This window comes from Stylophora pistillata, chromosome 8 (assembly GCF_964205215.1).
Source record: "Stylophora pistillata chromosome 8, jaStyPist1.2, whole genome shotgun sequence".
In the NCBI taxonomy this organism is placed as follows: Eukaryota; Metazoa; Cnidaria; class Anthozoa; order Scleractinia; family Pocilloporidae; genus Stylophora; species Stylophora pistillata.
In genome coordinates, this window is record NC_142526.1 from 20736274 (window position 1) to 20759038 (window position 22765).

The following is a 22765-nucleotide window of genomic DNA, read 5'->3' on the forward strand; positions in this document are numbered from 1 at the left end:
TTATTATTATTATATGCGTAAGCAAGCGCTGGAACGTATGGGACAAACTGCTAAAAGAAAGAAAGGAGGTGATATGACTCAGTAGCTCCAAAAAAGAAGAGTCGCAGGAGCACAGCGGATGCTGTTGAGAATGTAAAGGAAAGGGCTGCTAAAGAGATTGCTTTGAAGGAGCAAGAATTGGAACTGAGGAAGAAGGAACAGGAGAACATGATGGAGAGAAAGAGAAAGAAAAGAACCAACATCAAGAAAATTTGATCGCCACTATGCTTCAACAACAACAACAGCAGCAACAGATGATGTTGGCCATAATAAATCAACAACAGTAACAGTCGCAGTCATTGTTAACTTTTATGGAAACTTTTGTTCCAAAATAATTTTTCCAGGTAGTCAGTGGATGAACAGTTGAGTTTAGTATTGTACGCCTCATCAGAAAACGTTGAATATATATATATATTTTAGTATATTCATTATATATATTTCATGCAGATTACATCAATATTTGATACTTTGTCAAAAATCTTACAGTTGGGTTAAAGTCTTTCTTAATACAGTTGCCGGAGACTATTGTTACATGCTCTCTTTTCGATGTAAAAGCAGTCCTGTTTGAAACAAAAAATAAACTTTTCGTTGATTTAACTAGGAGAAATATTCTTCCAATGTTGGTGGATCAAGATCAAAAGAGGTAGATGTGTTGTTGCCATAAAGACAGGTTAGGGCATTTTGGAGAAAAGCAGAAACAATATGTTCCCACCAATCACGTAGCTCCATTTTCTGCCTTTAAAAGCACACACAACCCACAATTCCTCTATTCGCTCCGACGAAGGGCTAACGCTGGAAACGTCAGCTTTTATAACCGTAACGGTGGCCAATTTACCATTTCAACTTTGTTGGTACATTCAAATTATTATAAGCCTAGTTGACTGACAGAGTGCCAGACTAGATGACCAGCTGCCGTACTTACTGACAAACTGGCTACCTGACTGGCTGACAGATTAGCTCGCTGCCTGACAGGCTGACTTGTTTGCTGGCTGCCTGACAGGCTGACTTGTTTGCTGGCTGGCTAGCTGACTGACAGGCTAACTGATCACCTGACTGGCTTCATGTGTGGCTAACTGACTGCCTTACTCAACCGACTTGCTGGCTGTCTCACTGACTAACTGAATGGCTGGCTGACTTATTGACTTCCTGTGACTCTGCCTGTCTGGTGTGCTGAATGATTGACTAGCAGACTGACTGGCTTATCAGCTGGCTGATAGCCTGACTGACTGGGTGAATGTTTTCCTGAGCTACATGTGGTTTGCTGACTGACTGGATGACTGCCTTAACGGCTAGCTGTAAGGCATCTGGCAAACTGCTTGGCTAGCTGACTGATAGGCTGATTTGTTGCCTTGCTGATTGCATGACTAGTTGACTGACGATCAAACTGGCCACTTGGCTGCCTCGTTGGCTGACTGATGAATAAACTGAGTGACTGACTAACTGGACTGAGTGGCTGATTGAGTGCTTGCCTGATTAGCAACTTACCTGGATGCCTGACTAATTGTCTGACTGCTTGATTGACTGCCTTGCTAGCAGACCTACTTCCTGAATGACCCACCACTTATCTGATTGCTATGCTTGCTGACTAACTGCCTGACTAGCTTCCCAACTGTTTGACTGACTGACTGATTTCCTGAATGAAAGTCTGACTGACAACTGCTTGTCTGACTGACATACTGAATGCCAGACTTCAGTGTTTGCTGACTGGCTAGTGCGCTGCGTGACTGGTTAACTTACAGCCTTGTGTGCTGTTTGACTAGTTAAATGACCAGCTGACTGACTTTTCAACAGGCTTACTAGCTGCCTGACTGGCTCAGTGGCTGCTTTCTTCAATTTACATCAGATTGAGAGAGAAAAAGGAACGGAAGCAAAAGGCAGAAGTAGAGTAAAAGGTACATGAAAACCTGATTTCTTGTAATTTTGTACAGTTAAGCAAAAATTGCATCTGTAGAAATAATCATCCTTTCTATCAGTATATTTTCAGCTAAAATCAGATTTTTTTTTTTTTTTTTTTTTTTTTTGTGTATGTCCTTATTTCCAGATGTTCAAAACATTTCCATTTTACGAAGGTCAAGAAAGACGAAATTTTTCATATACTTGTAAGTATACAGCTGTTGATGTTGTGGTTTAGTTGAACGGAACTTTGAGTGATTGTTTTAGATCAGTATCCGCGTTTATTTGTGTATTTTTTTTACAAGAGAACTAGTGTAATGCCGAAGTTCGAGTGAGTGATATAGTTCTCGCTCACTTTTCATCATTTCAGAGACTGAAAACCTTTCAATTTTGAAAGAAACTCAACGAAAACGACTTTGCATGAGGTGGGCTTAATTGTCACCGTGCTGCTATAACTCCTTTTTACTGTCTTTGACCCTTTACACCCTAATATCAGTATGCATATTCTCCATACTGTTCTCTATACATTTCCCAAGGTGGTGACAAGGAGAATTTGTACAATGATCAAGAGCTTCTTTAGTTGGTGATCATTTTTTTCTATTCTCGTGACCTTAATGTGTAACTCTGGTTATACTGCGAGGGGAGATAAGATGTTTATCACTCATATTATTTTTGAACAGAACCAAAAATGCGATAATTACATTTTTTACAATTATCTCTTTATTTTTTTATTTCAGATACTGCGAAGATTACAAGTAGCAATAGAATGTGAAGGGTGAAGAGAAGAGAGTTTTTTTCGGTGGCGGATCGACCCCCGATTTTTCCCTAACTTTCGGAGGTTGAAATTTTCCCTTCGTCTCTTGCTTGCTGAGAGACGAAGGGTAAATTTCAACCAAATGCTTGACCTTTTCTTTCGGCCTTCCTTCAAAGGTTGACAATAATATTACATTATAATCTTCTACTATACTACATTACTTTACATAGTTTATTCTTCATTACAATATTTTAATACAGTTGCTTATTACAGTTTTATTTTCATCTATCGAGCCTCCCCCACCACACCCACCCTAGAAATAGTTTAAATAAGTGTCCCTAAACTTTGTTTACTTTGTGGAAGTGACATTTATTTGAAACGCATGCGTTTCTTGTAACCAAACGTTTGTCTTTATACACATGCGTATTATAGAGACGTTGTTACCACTTTAGGAAGCGGTTGTGGTGGGGGAAGGAGGGCGCCGGTTTGTTTTTTATTTCAAGGATGATCTTAGTTTCTTGAGGTGGTCATTTTTTCATGAAATCTGCCTAACTTTCGGAGATTGAAATTTTCGCTTCCTCTCTTGCTTGACCTTTTCTTTCAGCCTTCCTTCAAAGGTTCATAATTGTCCATGGTCTCTGGTTTGAGGTTATCACACAATATGAAGTGAATGCGCAGGCGTCTGAAACTATGGATCACAAGTGCAGAGTGACTGTCGCATAACACTTCCCTTCCAAAAGACAGAAATAGTACATCTGTTGAAAAGAGAACGACAAAATCATCAACGGGGTGAATTGAAGTTTCTATCCCAAGTGCAAGAATAAAACAAATAAAATTTAGAGTATAATTGAAAAATTTTGTACATTTTTCTCGTGAAGATAGGCCGGGGTTCACGGCGTTTGTTCTTTATGCCTGGTGTTGAGCTTATGAAACCTTTATAAAAGTTGTGTTGGATCCATGAAAAGAATTACAAACATTTCAATGAGGACCAGTTACATCCTTTGCATCGCTTACTTTTCAACAATGGTCTGCTTTCGATATAGAAATATTTCGGTACCAGTCATCATGTATCGCCTGAAAGGGGGTGGAAAAAATTTTTTTTGGGGGGGAGGGGAATTATATGGATTTCAGAGGGGGAGATCAGTGGTCTCTCACAGAGTTTAAAGAGAGAACTGTTATTGACTGCCGATGAGGGAGATTATTAGAACAATACAGAGCCTTACAGAGGAATCAAGTTTTTCTATTGTGACACAACCAAAATCCTCCGACCCCAACCCCGAAAAATAATCTCAACACATCAATTTAATTCCAATCTTAATTATGCACATCGTGGGTTTACTTTGTCCGCTTACGCTAGAAGCCCTGGAGCCCAACAACCTAGCACTGGTACCTTAGTTCAGGCTGGAACACTGAGCAGAAGCCTAAATTCTTTAACTCCCACTGAGATCTGATTGTTAATTCTCCCCTCTTAATGCGACATATTTTCTAGTAAATTAGATGCCAGAATTTGGTGTTGGATCAAGATAACGTCAACCTGATAATTTTGGCTATTCTCATTCCCTATTTGCTTCATAATGTATGGATATTAAAAGGGAGAAGTTAACTGTTAATCACTTTTGGAAGTTAAAGGGTTAAACACGAAGGCGCGCTGTAAAAGGAGCCTTAGGTCCCACAGGACCATTTTTAAATCAACCGTCGTGTGATGTAGAACTCTTAGAGTCAAGTCAGCTTGAGCTACAGCTACTCCAAAGCAGTGAACAGCGGGCGCATTCCTCAAAATTGTGTTATGTCTTCATCATAATACAAGAATTTTTGAGATTTGTATTTCCTTTCTCCAATGGAAACTATCTTTATTTGTGGCGGTAAATTCGAGATCGAAGTAGGTGGTTCGCACGTTACCTTATGCCACCATGCTGGTGGAAGTAAACAATAGATATCTCATTAGCTCCTTTTGTTCCTCTACCAGCATTTGAATTTCACCCGCACACGTCAACGGTGAGTGACAAATGAGCCTAGGTCTTCCCAGGGAAGACTTCCTAATATAGCGCGCCTTCGTGTTTAAGTACCGAATTCTCTGGGTGGCATTGTGCCAAATGGCGGGAAATGCTAAAGAAATTGAGAGAAAACTTTTGCCTTCCCCCACATTGTCCATCCACTTGAGAGAACGCCAAATTCTTTGGTCCTCTGATTCTCCAAAAATGCTCTTAGAGGAATACTTCAAGGGGCATCGACACCTTAGCGGCAGTTTCTATAATCGAGAGGGACGAGATTGGCTAGATTTTTAAATACCAAGAGGTCTCACTTTCAACTTCCGCAATTAAAAAAGCACCATAAATCTCAGAGAGGATATGCAAGCTCAAACGCCAAAAGTTAAACGTGACTTATGCCTAACATTGTTGATTAGTTAATCCCAATACGTGCATTACTTTTAGCACGGGAAATGATCTTTAGCTATTTTCTGGAATTAAAGAATGCAATTGACTGCCTTTAAACGTATCAATGGCTTAGCACCACAGTATCTTTGCTCTAAGTTCAGTAAAAGAAACGATAAACACAATTACGCAACAAGGAATAAAGAAGATCTTCACATTAATTTAATAGATATCGAACGGGAAGTGGCCAACGTACATTCTTTTAAAGAGCAAATGAGACTTGGAACTCTTTAGACACTTCTTTAAAATCTATTGTAAATATCACTTCTTTTAAAAAGAAGCTCGAGTTAATCTTCAGATACAGAAATTTATTGGTGAATGATAAAATTGAAAGTTGAACGTTGATTGAAAGATGATCGTTCTATATATTTGTGAGTTTTTCGGTTTTTGTAAATTGGCATTGAAAAGCCATTTATTGGAATGTCAATCAAGTTTGTATTATATTGTAAGGTTTGTGAAACGACATTACGAGTGACTCCTCAACCACTCTTTCAACTGATTTCTACAGTGTTCCATTACTTGAACTTTATCTAACATAAGTTATGTCAGGAGAAACGGATCGACCACTATTAGCTTTCTACACGTGGCTCAGACGAACCAATATTACGAATCCTTTCCTCCTTGCAATGTGCCTGATCAAATAAAATCGACACAACACCTCCATATCCTGCGAGGCGAGAGTCACGCTTCGCTTATTCAAACACTTGTTATTTAATGGTGTACTTGCACATGTTCACACATCGTTTTTGCTTCGTATAGTACCTTTTCCAACAAAAACTGAAACACCTCTGTCCTCTTTCAGCGAGCCTTAGAATGATCTATTGATGGACAGCGAGGAGATTGTTTTGTTCGAAATAAGAAACTACGCAAGGAAAGCATCCTGCTGACGTCCACGAAAACAGATTTCACTTTTTGCCCAAAGCTAAAAATAACCTATGCCAAATCGGCATATCCTGGTCGACGCCCCGAGTTTTCCTCTCTCTCCTTCGTTATTTTCTCTTGACCTTGCACAGTGACACCTATCAGTTGTCCAAAATGCCAGTTTGTTCTCCCGATCTAACTTCCATTTCGTAAAATTAAATACATTTATTTTCGCTCAAATAAAAAAAGTTCATGTCTCCTACCTTTGGTTTATTGTGAATTGTTAACTAAGATACTAATTCAATGAGGAGAGGCAAGGAGCACTGAAGAGTTAAACTAAAGGGAGACTGTGGGGAATCTAATTGCCGGCCCCAATTCCCTGCGACACTGAAGACTCGCGTTGTAGAATTAAACGTTTTTAATAATCTTAATATCTCAGCTAGTCCCTACGTGCTTCTGAAAGCCCATCTACTTGTCACATGATTCGAAATTCGATCGTTCAATCACTTAGCAACATGAAAGCAAAAGTAACGATTATTAAAGCTGTAACACAACATGTCACGCAGTCAAAACATTTCTTACAAGACAGAATCACGGCACCCAAAATTGAATTGATTGAGCAATAATCACAAGACTACACTGTATCTGGTGATTTTCATGACAATAAACTTTGCGCGAGAGTCACAAGTTCTAGTTACTATTCATTATTATCTTCTTATGGCGCTCTTGCAAACGAAGCTCGACTGTTGATCTTGGAAACGGCCAAAATATCGCAATAGGAAAAAGTTAATACTTTATACATTGCCAGCAAGGGAAGGAGACATAAGAGAGATTTAGCACCGCGTTCACGTGAAACGGCAAACGTCAGCTTGTTCCTTCACGTTTCCCGCAAAATAGCGTGAACCTTGCTACTTTAACTTTGCGTAAGCTCACGTAATGGTGGATTTGAAGGCGCCCTTGTTTGACTTACAAAGAATGGTTTAGATGCCCCTTTTCCAAAAATTAACTTCTACTCTGTGAGAGGAAAAGTGAAGGAAATCTTACGTACACGGCAAAAGCGAAACAGGTTACTCTCACCTGTAACGACAAAGTGCAACCGGGAAACGTGAAAAAAAGGCGGGAAAAACAAGGTCACGTGGTCACTCTTGCCATTCACGTTTCACGTAAACGTGGTGCTAAATCTCTCTATAAAGTCAGTTTGAACGGAATGTGGAAAAATGTCATACGAGAAAAACACTGCTGATCAACGAAAAATTCTAAAGGAAAAATAAAAACAGAACAAAAACAAGAAAAAAAAAAGAAAACAGCATTACGTATAGTTGTTGTGTATACGTAGCTGCGAAACAATATCACTCAGCCTCGTTTTCAACTCGCAATTCCACGCTAAATATCTCGCTTCGTTAACCAATTAGAATGCAAGATTTTATTCAATGATGCAGTCCGTTTAGATATCGCAGCTCTTGGAATTTGACTTAATGCTTTGTTGATTCGTCTGCGCAATGAAATCTAGTGTTACAATTGTTCCCTATAAACCAAGTGCCTTTTGGACAGAAATATAATGGAGAATATTGACGAAATACAAAATGCCTACACTGCTTTCATTATCTTCACCTCTTAGATAACGTTGGTGAAAAACAAAAAGGAGATTAACAGAAACGACAAGATACACAATATTTCTTTCAAGAAACAAACGATTAGCCATTAAAGGTTTTGCAAAAAGAGCCAAATACTTCTGTCTAGCCCATGCAGGGTATGAAAAGAGGCACTCTCCCCTCCCTGTTAAGGGTGATACCACCAAGACAGGGTTGAAAAAAACGCTATCAAAAAAGCAAAACAAAAGTCTTGAGGAAAACGAATGTTCTGATCAGAGGATCTAAGTGCGAAGGGCAGTCTGGAAAAACATAATTTAAATCCAAACTCGAATTTATTTGCAATTTGAGTTATTCTTTGTACCAGAAGACAGTTATAGACACCCATAGACTTATAGTAAATCAGAAAAGATCTGTTGACCTTAGGCTATTAAAAACCTACAGAGAGCTAAGAAGTAATTTCCTTAACTCCACACAGTAAAGGACCATAGTAGTACAGTCAACCCTGTACTACATTGTAAATGGCACCAGTGGGGTGACCACTTAATGCAGCATCCGCAGATTAGGGGTTTTATAAAAAAAATCATCATTTTATCACATAATTGACCACTTGATAACAAAACCTTGCTCAAAAATACTACTAACATTGATTTCTGGATATTAAGCATGAGTTAAATTTTATTTGAAATATAATTCTTAGTTTTACTTTATGAGTGGTTCAGTGAGTGCTTTAAGTATCCTTTCAAAACAGGAGGAAGACAAAACAAAGAGACCATTGGTACTCAGTTAAGGGTGACATGACCACTTAATGAAGGTGACCGCTTAATAGCCGTGAAAAATACAGTAACTAAGGGAAAACAAATCGCGACTTTGACAACCAACTACTTCAATCAGTAATACAAGGTGACTGCTTAACACGGTGCAGCTTAATACAGGTGGAACTGTAGTAGCAGCGGCAAACTAAAAGTGGGCTTATCATTCATTGAACCAATTGACATAACCCTAAAGAAGTTCGGTGTCAAGAAGGTGAGAATAGCTCACTACATGGAGTTGCCTGGTAGTAATGACAAACTCACCATTGAAACATGGGCCACTGATCCAGTGAAATCCAAGACAAAATCTGAACAATATTGCAATCTTTAGCAATGGTACTAGTGGAGAAGAGAGAACAAAAATCATCATCTGATACATGTTTCATTCTGTATGGCAATCCAGAAAAAATTTTCTGGGTCGTATCCTGAGTTGTGCTATAAAGCCTTGGCCATTATTTTTCTCCTATCTTAAATCCTGTAGTTCCAGAAAGGTATCCATCACACCTAAAGAGAAACAAACTTGTGCAACAGCTCTCTAAATTAGATCAGTCATATTCATTCTTGTCTAATTTGTTACCTTGAATAATTTTGACATAAATGACAACACTTACTTTCAGTCACCTATCTCTTGTGCAAAGTCCATGACCAATTCAGGAGGTCTTGACATCACAGATCAAGACCTAGGAAGAGATATGTTGGGTGAAACCAACCCCTTTGAGGGTCAGCTTTTGGTCATCCATCTCTTGTACAAAGTCCACTTGTACAAAGTTCAGCGCATAAAGACAGTCCAGCAGGCAAAACAATCAACACACTCACTGCATATCCTTTTCCTTTTTTTTTTGTGCGACCAAGTCTTTGCATCACAGATTAAGACTAAGAAAGAGATATGTTGGGTGAATCTGACTCCTTAGTGGGTCAGCTGTCAGTTACCCATCTCTTGTACAAAGTCCACTCTCTGTTCAGCACATGAAGACAGTCCAGTGGCCAAAACAATTAACACACTTACTGCATTTCCTTTTCCTCTTTTTTGTGGGACCAAGTCTTTGCATCACAGATTAAGACTAAGGAAGAGATCCGTTAGATAAAACTGATTCCTTTGTGGATCAGCTCTCAGTCATCCATCTCTTGCACAAAGTCCACTCTCTGTCCAGCGCATAAAGACAGTCCAGTGGCCAAAACAATCAACACACTCACTGCACATCCTTTTCCTTTTTTTTTGTGGGACCGAGTCTTTGCATCACAGACTAAGACTAAGGAAGAGACTTTTAGGGTGAAACTGACTCCTTTATGGGTCAGCTATCAGTCATCCATCTCTTGTACAAAGTCCACTCTCTGTTTATCACATAAAGACAGCCCAGTGGCCAAAACAATCAACACACTCACTGCACATCCTTTTCCTTTTTTTTTTGTGGGACCAAGTCTTTGCATAACAGATTAAGACTAAGGAAGAGACTTTTGGGGTGAAACTGACTCCTTTGTAGGTCAGCTATCAGTCATCCATCTCTTGTACAAAGTCCACTCTCTGTTTATCACATAAAGACAGTCCAGTGGCCGAAACAATCAACACACTCACCACATATCCTTTTCATTTTTTTTTCTTTTGGACCAAGTCTTTGCATCACAGATTAAGACTAAGGAAGAGATTTGTTGGGTGAAACTGACTCCTTTGTGGGTCAGCTCTCAATCGCCCATCTCTTGTATAAAGTCCACTCTCTGTTCAGTGCCTAAAGACAGTCCAGTGGCCAAAACAAATAACACGCTCACTCTATATCTTTTTCCTTTTTTTTTGTGGGACCTAACTCTTTGCATCAGAGACAGTCCAGTGGCCAAAACAATCAACACACCCACTGCACATCCTTTTCCTTTTTTTTGTGGGACCAAGTCTTTGCATCACAGATTAAGACTAGGCAGAGATTTGTTGGGTGAAACTGACTCCATTGCATAGGGCACCTGTCATCTAGGAAAGAAACAATAAGAAATGGTAACCAACACTTAAAAAATTAAAAAAAAAAATGTGAAGATAAAAAAGATTTGAATGAAGATTTTTAAAAAAAAAAATTTGAGAGGCATGGTAAGGATTTGCAACTTACTAAACTTAATAGTCAAAAGAGAAAAAATGCCCAAACACAAACTGTGCTCACTCTGCAAGCAGTCCTTCATTTGAAGGTGTAGTCTGATCGTCCGGGTGAGTGTAGTCCTGAGAAGGACTGTTGTCGGTGGCAGTGACTGACGTTTCGACAACCTGTGCGGAAGTCATCATCAGAGTCAAGTGAGTGATTGTTGTCAGTAGAATGTTCTTATTCCAGTTCGTGTGAAATGATCGGTTGGTTTTGCCGTGATGTTATTGGCTGTAAGACTCAAGTGACGTAAGTCGTTCGTGATTGGTCTGTTTCGGTCTGTCGGTAAAGCTAGGTTGTTCTTTTTCGGTCGTTTGTGATGTTTATGTCGTGAATGAGTCGTTTGTATGGGGCGGGTAGTTGTTGACATCTGTTTAGGGGAGTCTGTTCTAAGTTAGTAAACCAGCTTTCCAGAGTCAGTCGTTGAAAATAGTCAGTGCTGTAGGTTAGGCATTGCGCAGAGTCCCAGTCAATGTTGTGGTTGGTAAGTCGATGGTGTTCAGCAATGTGATTGCTGACATCACCTTTCCTCGTCGCCCGTCTGTGTTCAGTCAGTCTTGTTGTGAGGTTTCTGCCAGTCTCACCGATGTAGGAGGCTTGGCAGTCGGAACAATTGATCTTATAAATCGTTCCCTGTCTGTTCCTCGGTTCGTCTTTGTCTTTAACGTTGGTTAGTAACTGACGTAGTGTGGTGATGGGTTTGTGGGCGACGCGGATATTGAAGGGTAGTAAGATGCGCGAGATGTTTTCAGACATACCTTTTATGTACGGTATGGTTGCTGTAGTCGTAGGGGTTGCGGTGTCGTTTGTTTCGGTAGTGGTAGTGGGTCGGTGAGTGTTTCGTCGGATGAAGTCGTTGTTGTAGTTGTTCTTCGTAAAAACACGGTGAAGGTATTTGTTCTCGTCGGATAAGCTGTCTGTCGAGTCACATACTAGTTGTGCGCGTCGTGTTAGAGTTCTGATAGTTGTGGCTTTGTGTGATGTAGGGTTGTAGGATGACTCGTCTAGTAATCTGTCGGTGTGTGTCGGTTTCCTGTAAACTGTCGTTCGTAATGAGTTGTCGTTGTGGCTTACCAGGCAGTCTAGAAAAGGAAGTTTGCCATTTTCTTCGACTTCTCTGGTAAACTGTATGTCAGTGTTTTGTTCGTTAAGGTGGTTGTGGAATGCGTCAATTTCGTCGTGTCGAACGGCGGTGAATGTGTCGTCAACGTAACGTAACCAAAGCGGTATCGTTTGTCGGCAAGTCGAAAGGGCGCGTTCCTCGATGTTCTGCATCACAATTTCTGCTATAACAACAGAAACTGGAGACCCCATGGCAGTGCCGTGTAACTGTTTGTAGTGTTTACCGTTGTACTGAAAGTAAGTAGACGTTAGGCAAATGTTTAGCAAGTCCATGATGTCGTCTGTCGGTAGCGGTAGTGGTTCGGTAGATTTTCGGATTGCAGTCTCAGTGCATTGTAATGCTAATTGAAGTGGAATACTTGTGAACAGTGATTTCACATCAAATGACACTAGTTTGTAGTCGTCAGGTATCTGAACAGTCTTGGTAGCGTTAATGAAGTCTTCAGTGGATTGTAGTTTATGTCTGGATTTGTCGGTTAGCGGTTGTAGTATTGTCGTCAGGTACTTGGATAGTTGGTATGTGGGAGAGCCACAGAAAGAAACAATAGGTCGCATCGGGAAACCAGGTTTGTGTAGTTTCGGCAAACCGTAGAGTTTCGGTGGCTGTGGTACCGAGCACCTCAGTCGATAGTACCGTTGGTTGTCAAAGGCGTTCGTTTTCTTGAGTGTCAGTAGTTTACTGTTGAGTTTACGTTGAAGGGCAGGAGTTGGGTCACGTTTGAGTTCTTCGTAGGTTCGTTTGTCGTTAACTAGTGCGTCCATTTTGTCGTGATAGTCAGTTTTGTCCATAACAACAGTAACTCGTCCTTTGTCGGCTGGTAGGATAACTATGTTCTCGTCGTTTCTCAGTCGTTTCAGTGCGCGTTGTTCGTCTTTAGTCAAGTTGCTGTCATGTAGTGACGTTGATTGTATAGTGGAGGCAATTCTGCTTCTGATGTTATCCTTGGTCGGCTCAGATAGTTCTCGTTGCCGAGAGAGGGCCGCCTCAACACTAGATACAATAGCCTCAGTCGGTATGCGTTTAGGTGTCCTTCATTATTAGTGTTTCAGGATGAGCATTTCTTTGCCCTTGGTAAAGAATAAGGCTTTGAGCAACATGAGACTGCGAGAGGCCTGCAACGGGTCTATCCTCCTTCATTATATTATGAAATTTTAACCCTTTTACTCCCAGAAGTGATTAACCTGTAACTTCTCCCTATAATATCCACACAATATCCAGCACAGGTAATGAGAATACTCAGACTTATCAGGTAGAAGTTGTTAACTCGATCTAACATCAAATTCTGATTATCAATTTACAAGGAGATGTGTAGTAGCTAGAGGGGAGAATTAACAATCAGATCTTGGGAGTTTAAGGGTTATTAATACAGGGCTCGACATTGCGACTCACTGGTCGCCAATGCGACCAAAAATCAAGCGTTGGCGACAAGATTTTTAGAGTTAGTCGCCAGTGGGCGACTCACCTTCACCTTTTTCCTCAAAGGTAAATCAACCGTAGTTTTGGATAAAATGTACGATTTACGCGAACAGAAATGACAAAACAAACCCACGACCCTTATGGCATCGCCATGTTTCATAATCGAGCGCCATGTTTCATAATCGAGCGCCATGTTTGATTCAGCAGATGGTATTGCGGGCGCACTAAACAACACGTGCAAGTGAAGTTCTCACGAGGTCTGATCCCTGGTCAGATCATGGATATTTCATCGAATTCTAGGTCAAAAGACGCTTTAAATTCATACTTTGCTGAATGCAAACTGTGGGCCGTTCAGGCAGATAAAGCAGATTTTAGCAAGCTGGCAAAGGACGACCTAGCTTGGAACCAGCCTGATACCAGTCATCGATCAAAAACCAGTCATCGATCACAAACCAGCTGGTGATCCTGTGGCGTTAAAATCCACTGCAAACTGAGATTGTTTGGATAGAGCAGGGCCTGGTACAGATACGTCTGTCGATCGAAATCGCAACGAAGCCTTGGCTTTTTAGCGCTGAAAATATGGAAAACTGGTGATTGTTTATGTTCAGCTTCGTCTATTTATGTAACCTATAGACTCGATGTTACATGGAAACTAAACAAAAGCGGAGGAAACACAGGAAATGTGACTGAAGCTGCTTTCACATTGAATATTTACCTCGTAATGCGTAATGATATGTTTTACGAGCCCTGGCTTCCTTTTAAGTTTTAGTATCTCTTAGAAGCTTACGTGTACGTAAACTTAGGACTATGAAGAAGATTGCATGTGAACATAATCATCTGGAAAATGAATAAAAAACCATCAGTGAAAAAAATGGCGACTAAAAGTTAAGATCTGGCGACCAAAATTTTTGGATTAGTCGCCAATTGGCGCCTTACTAAAAATGCTAATTTCGAGCCCTGCAATAAGAGCCTTCTTGCAAGCTAGAATGTTCCGTGCACAATTGTCAGTCCCCTTTGATTCATTGCGTTCATATCATTCATATTTTTGTCTATTATAAAAGGCCCATTGTAAATAATTTCTATTTACTATGCATTGTAAGTTTTATCGCCATAATGTTGTAAAAAATAAAAAATAAAATATTCAAATAAACAAAATGTACCCTTCACTTCCCCTGAATCTAAACACCTATACCGAGACTTCATCTAAATGACAGTAAATCCGCTCTGAATTCATAAATCCAAAAATGTCTTTAAAATACCTTTAAAAAATACTGGAGTAATCAATGAGGAAAAAAATAAGAATTTTAAAGCACTCTCAGTCTGGTAGAGGGCAATTTTTGAAAGATGTAACCACAGGAAGCCCAGGCTCTATCACAGGCTCTGTCACAGGCTCTTTCACAGTGGATTATTATAGTTGTATAGTGGTTTAGTTGGACTTGCTTTTTAGCTCCGTAAAGATAAAGTTGTGTGAAATGATAAAAGAAATAAAGTCTTGCCTTCATACAGAGTAGTCTGTGCTATTCTTGTCGCGATTTGAGGCCGTTTTGCTGTGTTTCAGCTCAACGTCCTAACACTACCAAGTAAAAGGGAAGGTAAGAAACCTGTGTCTCACACACGCTCGCCAAAATCGCTCGAAAAACACACTCAAATACTTTCCCTTGAATGGAAACTTGGCAACACGAAAGCCAAATAGTTTCCCTTCAAGTTCATCAAAACAAATCCCACAAAAGTTGGGTTGTCGAGCAACCGGCCCAGCGAAAATCTCAAATTGACCGCCATTTCAACGCCGTTAGAATGCGCGTCCGTCAAAACCTGTGCAGTCAAAAGTTCGTTACAACGCGGTCAGCCTGGACACTAGCAAAATTATTCCCAACGGGTAGCCCCACGATATGAATGATTAGTCACAAATAAATACCAACCCACAAGTGGAGGGAATATTTTGCTAAATGGCTGTTTTGCAAAACATTGGCCACGGTGGACAATAGCCTGGGCCGCCTGTGATGTAACGTACCTCTTGGTGACACGTGCTCTTGATTTCTTTCTTTTCCAGCCACTCTTTCCATCCATCTTTGGTCTAAACACCACCAAATTACGGTGAAAACATTTCAAAAGTAAGAGATGCTGAGGTGCTTTCCACTTCCACTTTTGTATCGAAGTAGGCTGTTTTTTCTAAAAAATATTTCAAATCCTCCGCCACCATATTGGATTCAACCACTGTGTTCCCCAGTTCTCCTCAAGTTATGGAAGAACGCGCGCGTTTCGTGTTGAACATTTGCATAAGCGGGAAAATCGCAGGGCACGCACCAGGTCTTACGGTCTCTGAAGAGAAATGAATTTTCACTCACATTTGCGTCGTATATCTCTACTCGTTAAAAATGACTAAGGCTATGTTTTGTATAATTTAAAAAAAAATAATAATTAGCATTGGAACTGAAAAGGTAAAAAAAAAAAGAAAAAAACCAACAAGTGCGACTAACAAGTATATTTTAAGCCATGGTGTAAACTGTATCTTAAGTCTTTCTGAACTCGTATTGTGAATTATCCATGTTTCTAACAGACATTTGTCGAAAATGCATGGAAACGTAACTAATTAAAGAAGGAGAGGGTGTGCTTTGTACGTATGAAATGTAGAAAAAAAAATACGCAGCCACGAATGAAAATCAGACAACTTCTGGCTTGTTCAGTTTCAAAGCGCGCGAGAGGAACACGCAGGGGAACATGCTGACGTCCGATCTCGATCTCAACCTTATCATTGTAACTAGACACGTTTGTTGTTTAGATTGCATAAGACTTTCTTTCTTTCTTTCTCATGTCGTCTTTTTGTGATAGTGCTGGTCTCCCGCGATCCAGCGGCCCTGTAAATAAAGCTTACAGAAGACTGGGGAAGATTAAGACTCGGTAAAGGTTGATCATCTCATGTTGAACGACGTAGAAACTTAACGTGGCAGTGACATAATAAAGTTCAAAAGAGTTGGGAATGGAATAGAGGACGGCTGTTTCGATCTTATCTCTGTACGACAGTATTTACCTATTCACAGCTTTCTAATCCAGACATTGGTTTGATAATCGAGGTTTTTGCCGATTGATCATGGCTATGCTTTGTATATGTGGCTTTGAGCATCATCTGAGGTCATCACTGACCTTTCCTTGATTTGACACGGTGCTAACGTGACCTAACCACGTGACCAAAACAATCTTTAAATAACATTATTACACGACTCGGGAAGTCATAGGGCCAATAAGTAAAATCAACCAATCAAAATGCTCTATTGCCGGCCAATATTCTCTCAGTATTGGACCGGGCACTGTCCCGAATGGTCCCGAATGATACCGCACTTGTGTCCCTTTGAACTTCAGTCGTGTAATAAATCTCTTACTAACCAAGCTTTCTCGGGACCGTACTGGAAGAATATCGGCCCTCGGTCTTTTTTGTACGGCCCTCGCGCTTGGTTAATACTAATATCAGACCAAAGAGATTTTACAAAACGAGGGTAAGTTCCGCGCTCAAATTCTCGAAACCAGTTCACAAGCAAATATGTAGCAGCTTGAGGGGTGAATTAACGATTAGATCTTAGGCGTTAAAGGTTAACGTTTTGCCCTTTCAACCCAGCATCCTTCGTTCCTCCCTACCTGACCTAAAATGAAAAGAACTCCATTGCATATTGGCAATTTTTATTCATCGTATTTCACTTATTGGAACCACTCACGGCTCCACTTTGCACAACCTTCAAGCGTCTAAAAACAAAAATCATTACTGTATACACCTTGTAAAGTTTTAAAAAGAAAACGAGAAAGTCGTGAAACATGAGTTGATGAATTAAAGGCGAATCAAGTAGCATTAATCATTTATCTCAGTTGCGTTTTACTTCATTTACGCTCGTCTGAGGTTAGCTAATTTGCATTTCCTTATCACTTTTCATGACAAAGTTAAGTACCTGGATAATGAGGAATTTGACTCCAAAGCGGAAAGTGAAATTATGCAATACGCATGGATGAGTGTAAGGTGGAGTTCGAAAATCTACGGAAAATTATCATCGATTTTCATGCAAATCATAACAAATCTAAAGTTATCACCAGAAAATCTAACTTATTTCATACATTTAGCTGAAGGATCAATCACAAAAATCTCATCAGACTAAACTATATTTGACGTAATATGAAAAATTCACTTAACACTTCTGAGAAAAAATTCGGCAAGACCAGGGAAGAGTAGAAATAAAAGTGAAAAAACGAGTTTCCACTACAATGAAACATTAGTAAATAATCTTTAAAAAGTATTAAATAAAAATAGACCTAAATGTGCTTAACAAAACCCCTATTTTCTTCAACAGTGAGCAAATTCAAGGGAAGGTAGGTAGCACATCCTTGAAACAACTTGTAAATATAAAATATGTAAAAAAATAAAAGCCCTTTTATCAACTTGATGAGGGTCTTGAGAGTTACAACTACGCGTAAGTCTTTCAAGACTCTCTTTAAGTTAGGTAAATACAGTGTAAGGGGACATGCCCAGGATAAAATTTCCCGTATCGCAAATATTATTACATTTTACGAGTAAAGATATAAAAATAAAGATCACTATTATCTAAGATATTCAACCATCTATCGATTTTCGGCGATCATCTATCGATTGACCCATCGCTTGATCGATTCCTGCCACTCCATATCTTCGTCATCTGTTCGTTGGGTACCTTCGTCTTCGTCGGTTTGAATGTAACTCTCGTCATCCGTCATTTGAGATCGAGACGAGGTCTTGTAATCTCCTCGGCGAACGTTGAGGTCATCATCGTCAGTATCCGTATCGCCTTCGGAGCCTGTTCGTCGACCCTTCGGAGTCTTTCCGCTTCTGCTCGGACCGTGAAGAATAACTTTCTCCGATGGCTCCGTCATGACGATGTCTCCGTTGGTCAGGTTTGAATTTCCCCTGGCTTCCTGTGATTCCAGTGATTCCCTAATCTGATTCACTTGCTGTTCAAGAGCCTCCAGATCAGTGCCGTCTGTGTTTCCGTTGGCAAAATTCACAGCTTCATCTTCATCCTCTGTTTACAGAAAGAAAATAACAAAATCAATGTTAAAGTTTGTCGAGTATTACTCAGTCCTGACATAAAAAAAAGACAAAAAGCTTACGACAAAATTCGTTTCCGAAATATTCACAGCTCAGCGGATTTCAACCACTTAGTTGAACTAAAACTTATCTATATATTTTTAAGATAATACTAGATACCACGGCAAAAATGTCTTTAAGCTACATGAGGTGAAGGTAATTTTAATTTTCGCTAACAACTGCTTTAAGTTTTTCATGAAGTGTCTCTTTCCTTTATCATTCGCGCTCCTCAGTTTAGTCCTCCCTTGATCCTTAAACCCCTTTAAGAGGTTATGCACATGTCATTTCTTCTGACATGATGATCCATATCTTACAGCACTGAAATAAGTAACAGATAGAGAGAAAGGCGCAAAGAGGTTTCCAATTCTTCTAGTCAATTTACAGTGACATTAACTGGAGCACAGGAAGAAATAACCATCAAATCTTGAGAGGCTAGAGTTAAGGTTATTCACTCTGACCTTAAAGTGACCAAACTACTTCGTATCCATACAAAATCCATGAAAAAAACATTCTTGGTATTAACAACAACAACAACAACAACATTTATTTATACCAACAAGAAGGAAAAAGTAATACATAGATTTTGAAACTTAAGAGTAAGGTATTAGCTGCCTATAATAACCAAAGGCCCACACATACCAGAATTAAGTTCCCTAACGAGCGATGACATGGCACTGGTCACGTTGTCAGCAGCCAATAGCAGATCGTCTCTCAAGTTCCTTCCAGTGGCTCGGTCTCCAAACGCTTGCTTGATATCCCCATCTACCTCACTTAGCGGAGGAGGCTCCGATCGAAGGCCTGGTTCTGCAGCGGATGAGGACAAAGGAGACCTTTCAAAATCCAGAGGCGAACCAGGATCCTCCATTCTTTGTGCCTTAGGGCTGCGTGGTGCACGGGGTGAGCCGGCCTGAAGATCAATGCAAAACGGAGTTCAATGGCGAAGTTTTTCAAAAGAGCAGGTTACATGAAATAGGGTAATGCAATTTTTAAATCGAAAGAAATCCGATATTGCATAAGGTTTGCCCTCCTAGCTTTGTGGTTGTTCAATAAAACTCGCGCCACTCTTAGCCAATCAAGTTTTGATTAAACTAATCGCGACAAATCACTCATATTTTCTCGTAGTAAGGGTTGTTTCAGTGTTTCTACTTCGATTTCTGAATGTTATCTTGTTAAGCGGACCTTTTCTCAAATTGGTCGTTTTTATAGCTGAACTTTTAGCCTATCCATACCTAAACAAAGTCGCTGAAGTCAGACGCTACCGAAATTTTGCCTGCTACGGGTCTAAAGAAAGTTCCCAGCCAATAACATCCCTTGCGATCCGCTCTCACGATTTGTTAGGTTTGTCCCGGTTAGCTCAATGGATAGAGCGCTGGACTGTTGTGCGGGAGGTCGAGGGTTCGAGCCCCGGCCGGACCAACACTCAGGGTCTTAAATAATTGAGAAGAATATGCTACCTTTCTAGAACATCAAGAAATGGTTAGATATTCTAGACTTCTCGGATAGGGACGAATAAATGGAGGTCCCGTCTCCTGCAGGGTTAGGGGCAGGAGACGTTAATTTCCCACGTACGAGATTACTGTGTGATGGATATCCTCCCCTGGGGTGGGATGGGTGGTTAACAGGACCCCCGTTGATACCAGTGTTTACTACACTGAAGGGGCTATCCTGTATAAATATAGATGTCTACTCTACTCTGAGGGGGAAAACAGTCTCTCTGTCTCACTGTCTCCCTTGATAATTCATTCTTCCCTGTCCTTACGCGCGTTACATTGGAACTGAGTAAATTAATAGATGCCGCTCAGCAAAAATAGAGTCTTCCAGAAGGTTCCAGAATAATTCGTATCCATTCATACAAACATGCTCTCAGCAATTAGACAAAAGCCAAAACTATTTATTTATCCTTTGTTGCCTCAGAGTGAGATGACATGATTTAGAACGCAACACTGCCGTACGACTTGAGACCAATTCAAGTCCGCCAATGTTTCCAAATCCAATATCCACCATGCAGAAATACATTACTTCGTGCACAAAAAGCCGGAGTGAAACTGGTTGTTTTATTTCATATTCTTAAACAGTTATGGGAGAGATTGGCATTTTTTTTGCGACCGCGAATACATTGCAAACATCGAGCTCCCATTAATTAAGTGCTTTTTACTTAAGAGGCTGACTCAAAGGAGATAAAGTTATATCGTAGTTAGGGCTTTACCTGATAATGCACGTACGCACATTGTGTACACAGAGCAATGCATGTTCCTTTTAAATTTTTGGTCATTAAGAATGACAACTGTAACATCTGTTCCCACGATCTCAACTGGCAATATCAACAAAGGAGAATTTAACAAAAAAGATTGACGCAGACAAATAACAAAAGCTGCCTTAGAAAAGAAAGCTATTTACACATCCTTTTTTTAGCTGGAATTCAACTGAAATAACGTAGGCGGATGCATCTCTCGCCATCCTTTTGTGTAAATCGTTATACAATCATATACACGTGCTAACATTTTCTCGTCTCAAAGATTAATTCAAAAACAATATTGATCTTCAGTTCAATTTTGTATAATAGCTGACTAATTTGTACCCAAAATAAAGAGAAACGACGTATTTTATCATTGTGGCGCAAGGCCGAATTTGAAAAATGTCTACAAGCGTATAACTGATACAAAGAAAACCATGTAATTGTGAGTAATTATATTATCGATAGAACAGCAGTATCAACAAGATCATAGTCCAGTTCGGTTTCATTCCTAATTAACTTGCTCCCTCGCTGAAGAAAGAGGTCTAATTTGAAAAATACAAAGCGATAAAAACTTAAAAACTGTCGACGACAGTATCACTATGCTGGTCACGCAAGAGGTAAAATACACCTTTCTTGTACATGACGCTACATGTCTCCATCAGGAAACTATTCTGGCGCGTATAGCTGAGTGGACGAGAGAGTGTCACGTTCATTCCACTTTGAAAACACGTGATTGTCCTTGTGGTTTATTTTGCGGGGAGCACTTGGACTTTCAGTTAAGATGCCTGAGTATTGCTCCTGTGAAGTACAATGTGGTTTATATATAATGACATTTAATGAAACATTAAGAGAATTTATGGCCAAGTAAGGAGTTATTTCACTGACTTTAAAATCACAAGTTTTTGTTTGCAATTTTGTGGTATTATAAAACTCAATCACCAATTTCATAGTAAGACCGTTTCTGGTTTCCTTTACAAGATCCAGTAAGGAAACTCAGCTAGTTTGACTTTTTTAAAATACCTATGCACAGCTGACCTCGAGTCCTCGAATTTGAAAACGTCCGTTTTCGATGAAGAATCTCTAAACATTGCTGGCCTTTAAGTGAATTCCTATATTTGATCCTTCCACTGAAAGGAATGATTCAAAACAGCGCGACTCTTCGACATGGCGACAAAAATACACATGCTACGAGACAACAAAACAGACTATACCTCAATGGCGGAAATGACACAGACATTTAGAGGTACTGGACCATACAACTGAAAATCATACAACTGAAATCTCAACCGCCTAATGACAAATGGCCAGGCTTTTGCAAAGGCGGAAAGCTCTAGGGTTTCTTTCAAAATTAAAAAATGGGATTTTATCCCTTTCATTTCCAACCCCATTCATTGACTTTCTTTCAGTTTTATAACCTTCGCGGTAAGCTTAGCCGAGCTCAGTTTAAATACAGTTTGCTCAAAATTTGCTGAACTTCGACAGTTTTCGGTAACAAACATTTCGCGGAACAATTTATGGGGAAAAAAGCGGTCCTGGTGACAGAATGAGTCGAGCATAAGAAATATAAATGAAATAAAGACTTGGTAAAATGGGAATTAACGTACTTTCCAAAATAATTCGCGCCAAAAACTTGCGTTATCTTAACACGAACTCCTTCATAACAAAACTAACTCCACACAAAATCAGTACTTAAAATATCAACAAACCATACCTTAAGAGAATTAAACGTGAAGGGGACTGCATCGTAAGAACACCCCCCAAACCCTGACAATGTCTTTGTCACTGTGCACGACACACATGGTGCTTCAAACACGGTAGAAAACTTCGCTAAAATATTTGTCACAACGAAAAAAAGCACAGCATACGACAACGCTTTGTAGTTGTCGCAAAAACTGACAATTTTTCTTAAAGAAATTGCCTTGGTTTCCATGTCGAAGTTGTTGCAGCACCAGGGAACTAAGAGAGATGTTTCCACTCAAGATTTTTTGCAAGCAAATAACAACTACAAATTGAAGATATTTAAATAGCAGTGGTTCTGCTGTGACGCAATTGACCGATTAATACAAAGTCTACGCCCCAGAATTATGTAAGCGATGCCGAGTACAGATAATCAGTTAAATAATTCGCGCAATATTGCGTTCTCGTTCGAAGCGAATATCCTACATCCGGTAACGCATGCCAGAGTTAATTTTAGAACGGTAAAATAGTGGTTTAGTGGGAAAAGTTGAACAGCTTAATTATTTTGGACCTTGTGTTTATAACTTTTTACCCCACCTAGCGCCATTCCTTACCTTACCAACTACAGTTAAGAACATAAATATCTTTAACAGAAAAAAAGAGCGCGCAGTCTTATAACACTTCAACTCGGTGAAGATAAAACATCTGTTAATGA

The 22765-nt window shown here is 39.8% G+C and overlaps 2 protein-coding genes and 2 long non-coding RNA genes across 6 annotated transcripts in view; 1 reads left to right on the forward strand and 3 right to left on the reverse strand.

Moving 5' to 3' along the window:
• LOC111324237 (uncharacterized) overlaps positions 1-3533 on the forward strand; it is a 15253-nt gene extending 11720 nt beyond the window's left edge. Inside the window, exons 4-6 of the long non-coding RNA XR_015990654.1 lie at positions 1831-1931; positions 2081-2138; positions 2670-3533. This is a non-coding gene — a long non-coding RNA (uncharacterized LOC111324237). The remainder of the gene's footprint in view (positions 1-1830; positions 1932-2080; positions 2139-2669) is intronic.
• Positions 2630-13230, reverse strand: LOC111324238 (uncharacterized). 2 transcript variants are annotated; one of them, XR_002694246.2, is made up of 4 exons: positions 13083-13230; positions 8992-10337; positions 8645-8719; positions 2630-3441 (listed from the first exon to the last, which is right to left on the reverse strand). It is a non-coding gene; the product is annotated as an uncharacterized LOC111324238 (long non-coding RNA). The 2 variants fall into 2 exon arrangements; XR_015990659.1 differs by lacking the exons at positions 2630-3441; positions 8645-8719 and adding an exon at positions 8727-8884 and having other exon boundaries at positions 8992-9060; positions 9387-10337.
• Positions 13231-16691: 3461 nt separating this feature from the next.
• The window catches only part of LOC111324256 (dystrobrevin beta), a 33091-nt gene continuing 27017 nt past the window's right edge, over positions 16692-22765 (reverse strand). For both annotated transcript variants that reach the window (XM_022927766.2, XM_088729929.1), the window contains 2 exons: positions 18777-19044; positions 16692-18072 (listed from right to left, as the gene is read on the reverse strand). In XM_022927766.2, the coding sequence (XP_022783501.2) occupies positions 17657-18072; positions 18777-19044 (684 nt within the window). In that variant the 3' untranslated portion in view covers positions 16692-17656. The remainder of the gene's footprint in view (positions 18073-18776; positions 19045-22765) is intronic.
• On the reverse strand, positions 20008-22372 carry LOC148725423 (uncharacterized). Its single transcript, XM_088729930.1, has 2 exons — positions 22085-22372; positions 20008-21171 (listed from the first exon to the last, which is right to left on the reverse strand). Exons 1-2 carry the CDS (start codon positions 22301-22303, stop codon positions 21040-21042), a joined length of 351 nt encoding a protein of 116 aa, XP_088586056.1. The 5' UTR covers positions 22304-22372; the 3' UTR covers positions 20008-21039.

Excerpts from the sequence above, each read along its gene's own strand:
- LOC148725423 (XM_088729930.1), bottom strand. The coding sequence starts at position 22,303 with ATGGAAACCAAGGCAATTTCTTTAAGAAAAATTGTCAGTTTTTGCGAC. Across the intron at positions 21,172-22,084 it reads TCACGTTTAATTCTCTTAAG|GAGCAATACTCAGGCATCTT; the intron begins GTATGGTTTGTT and ends TGTACTTCACAG.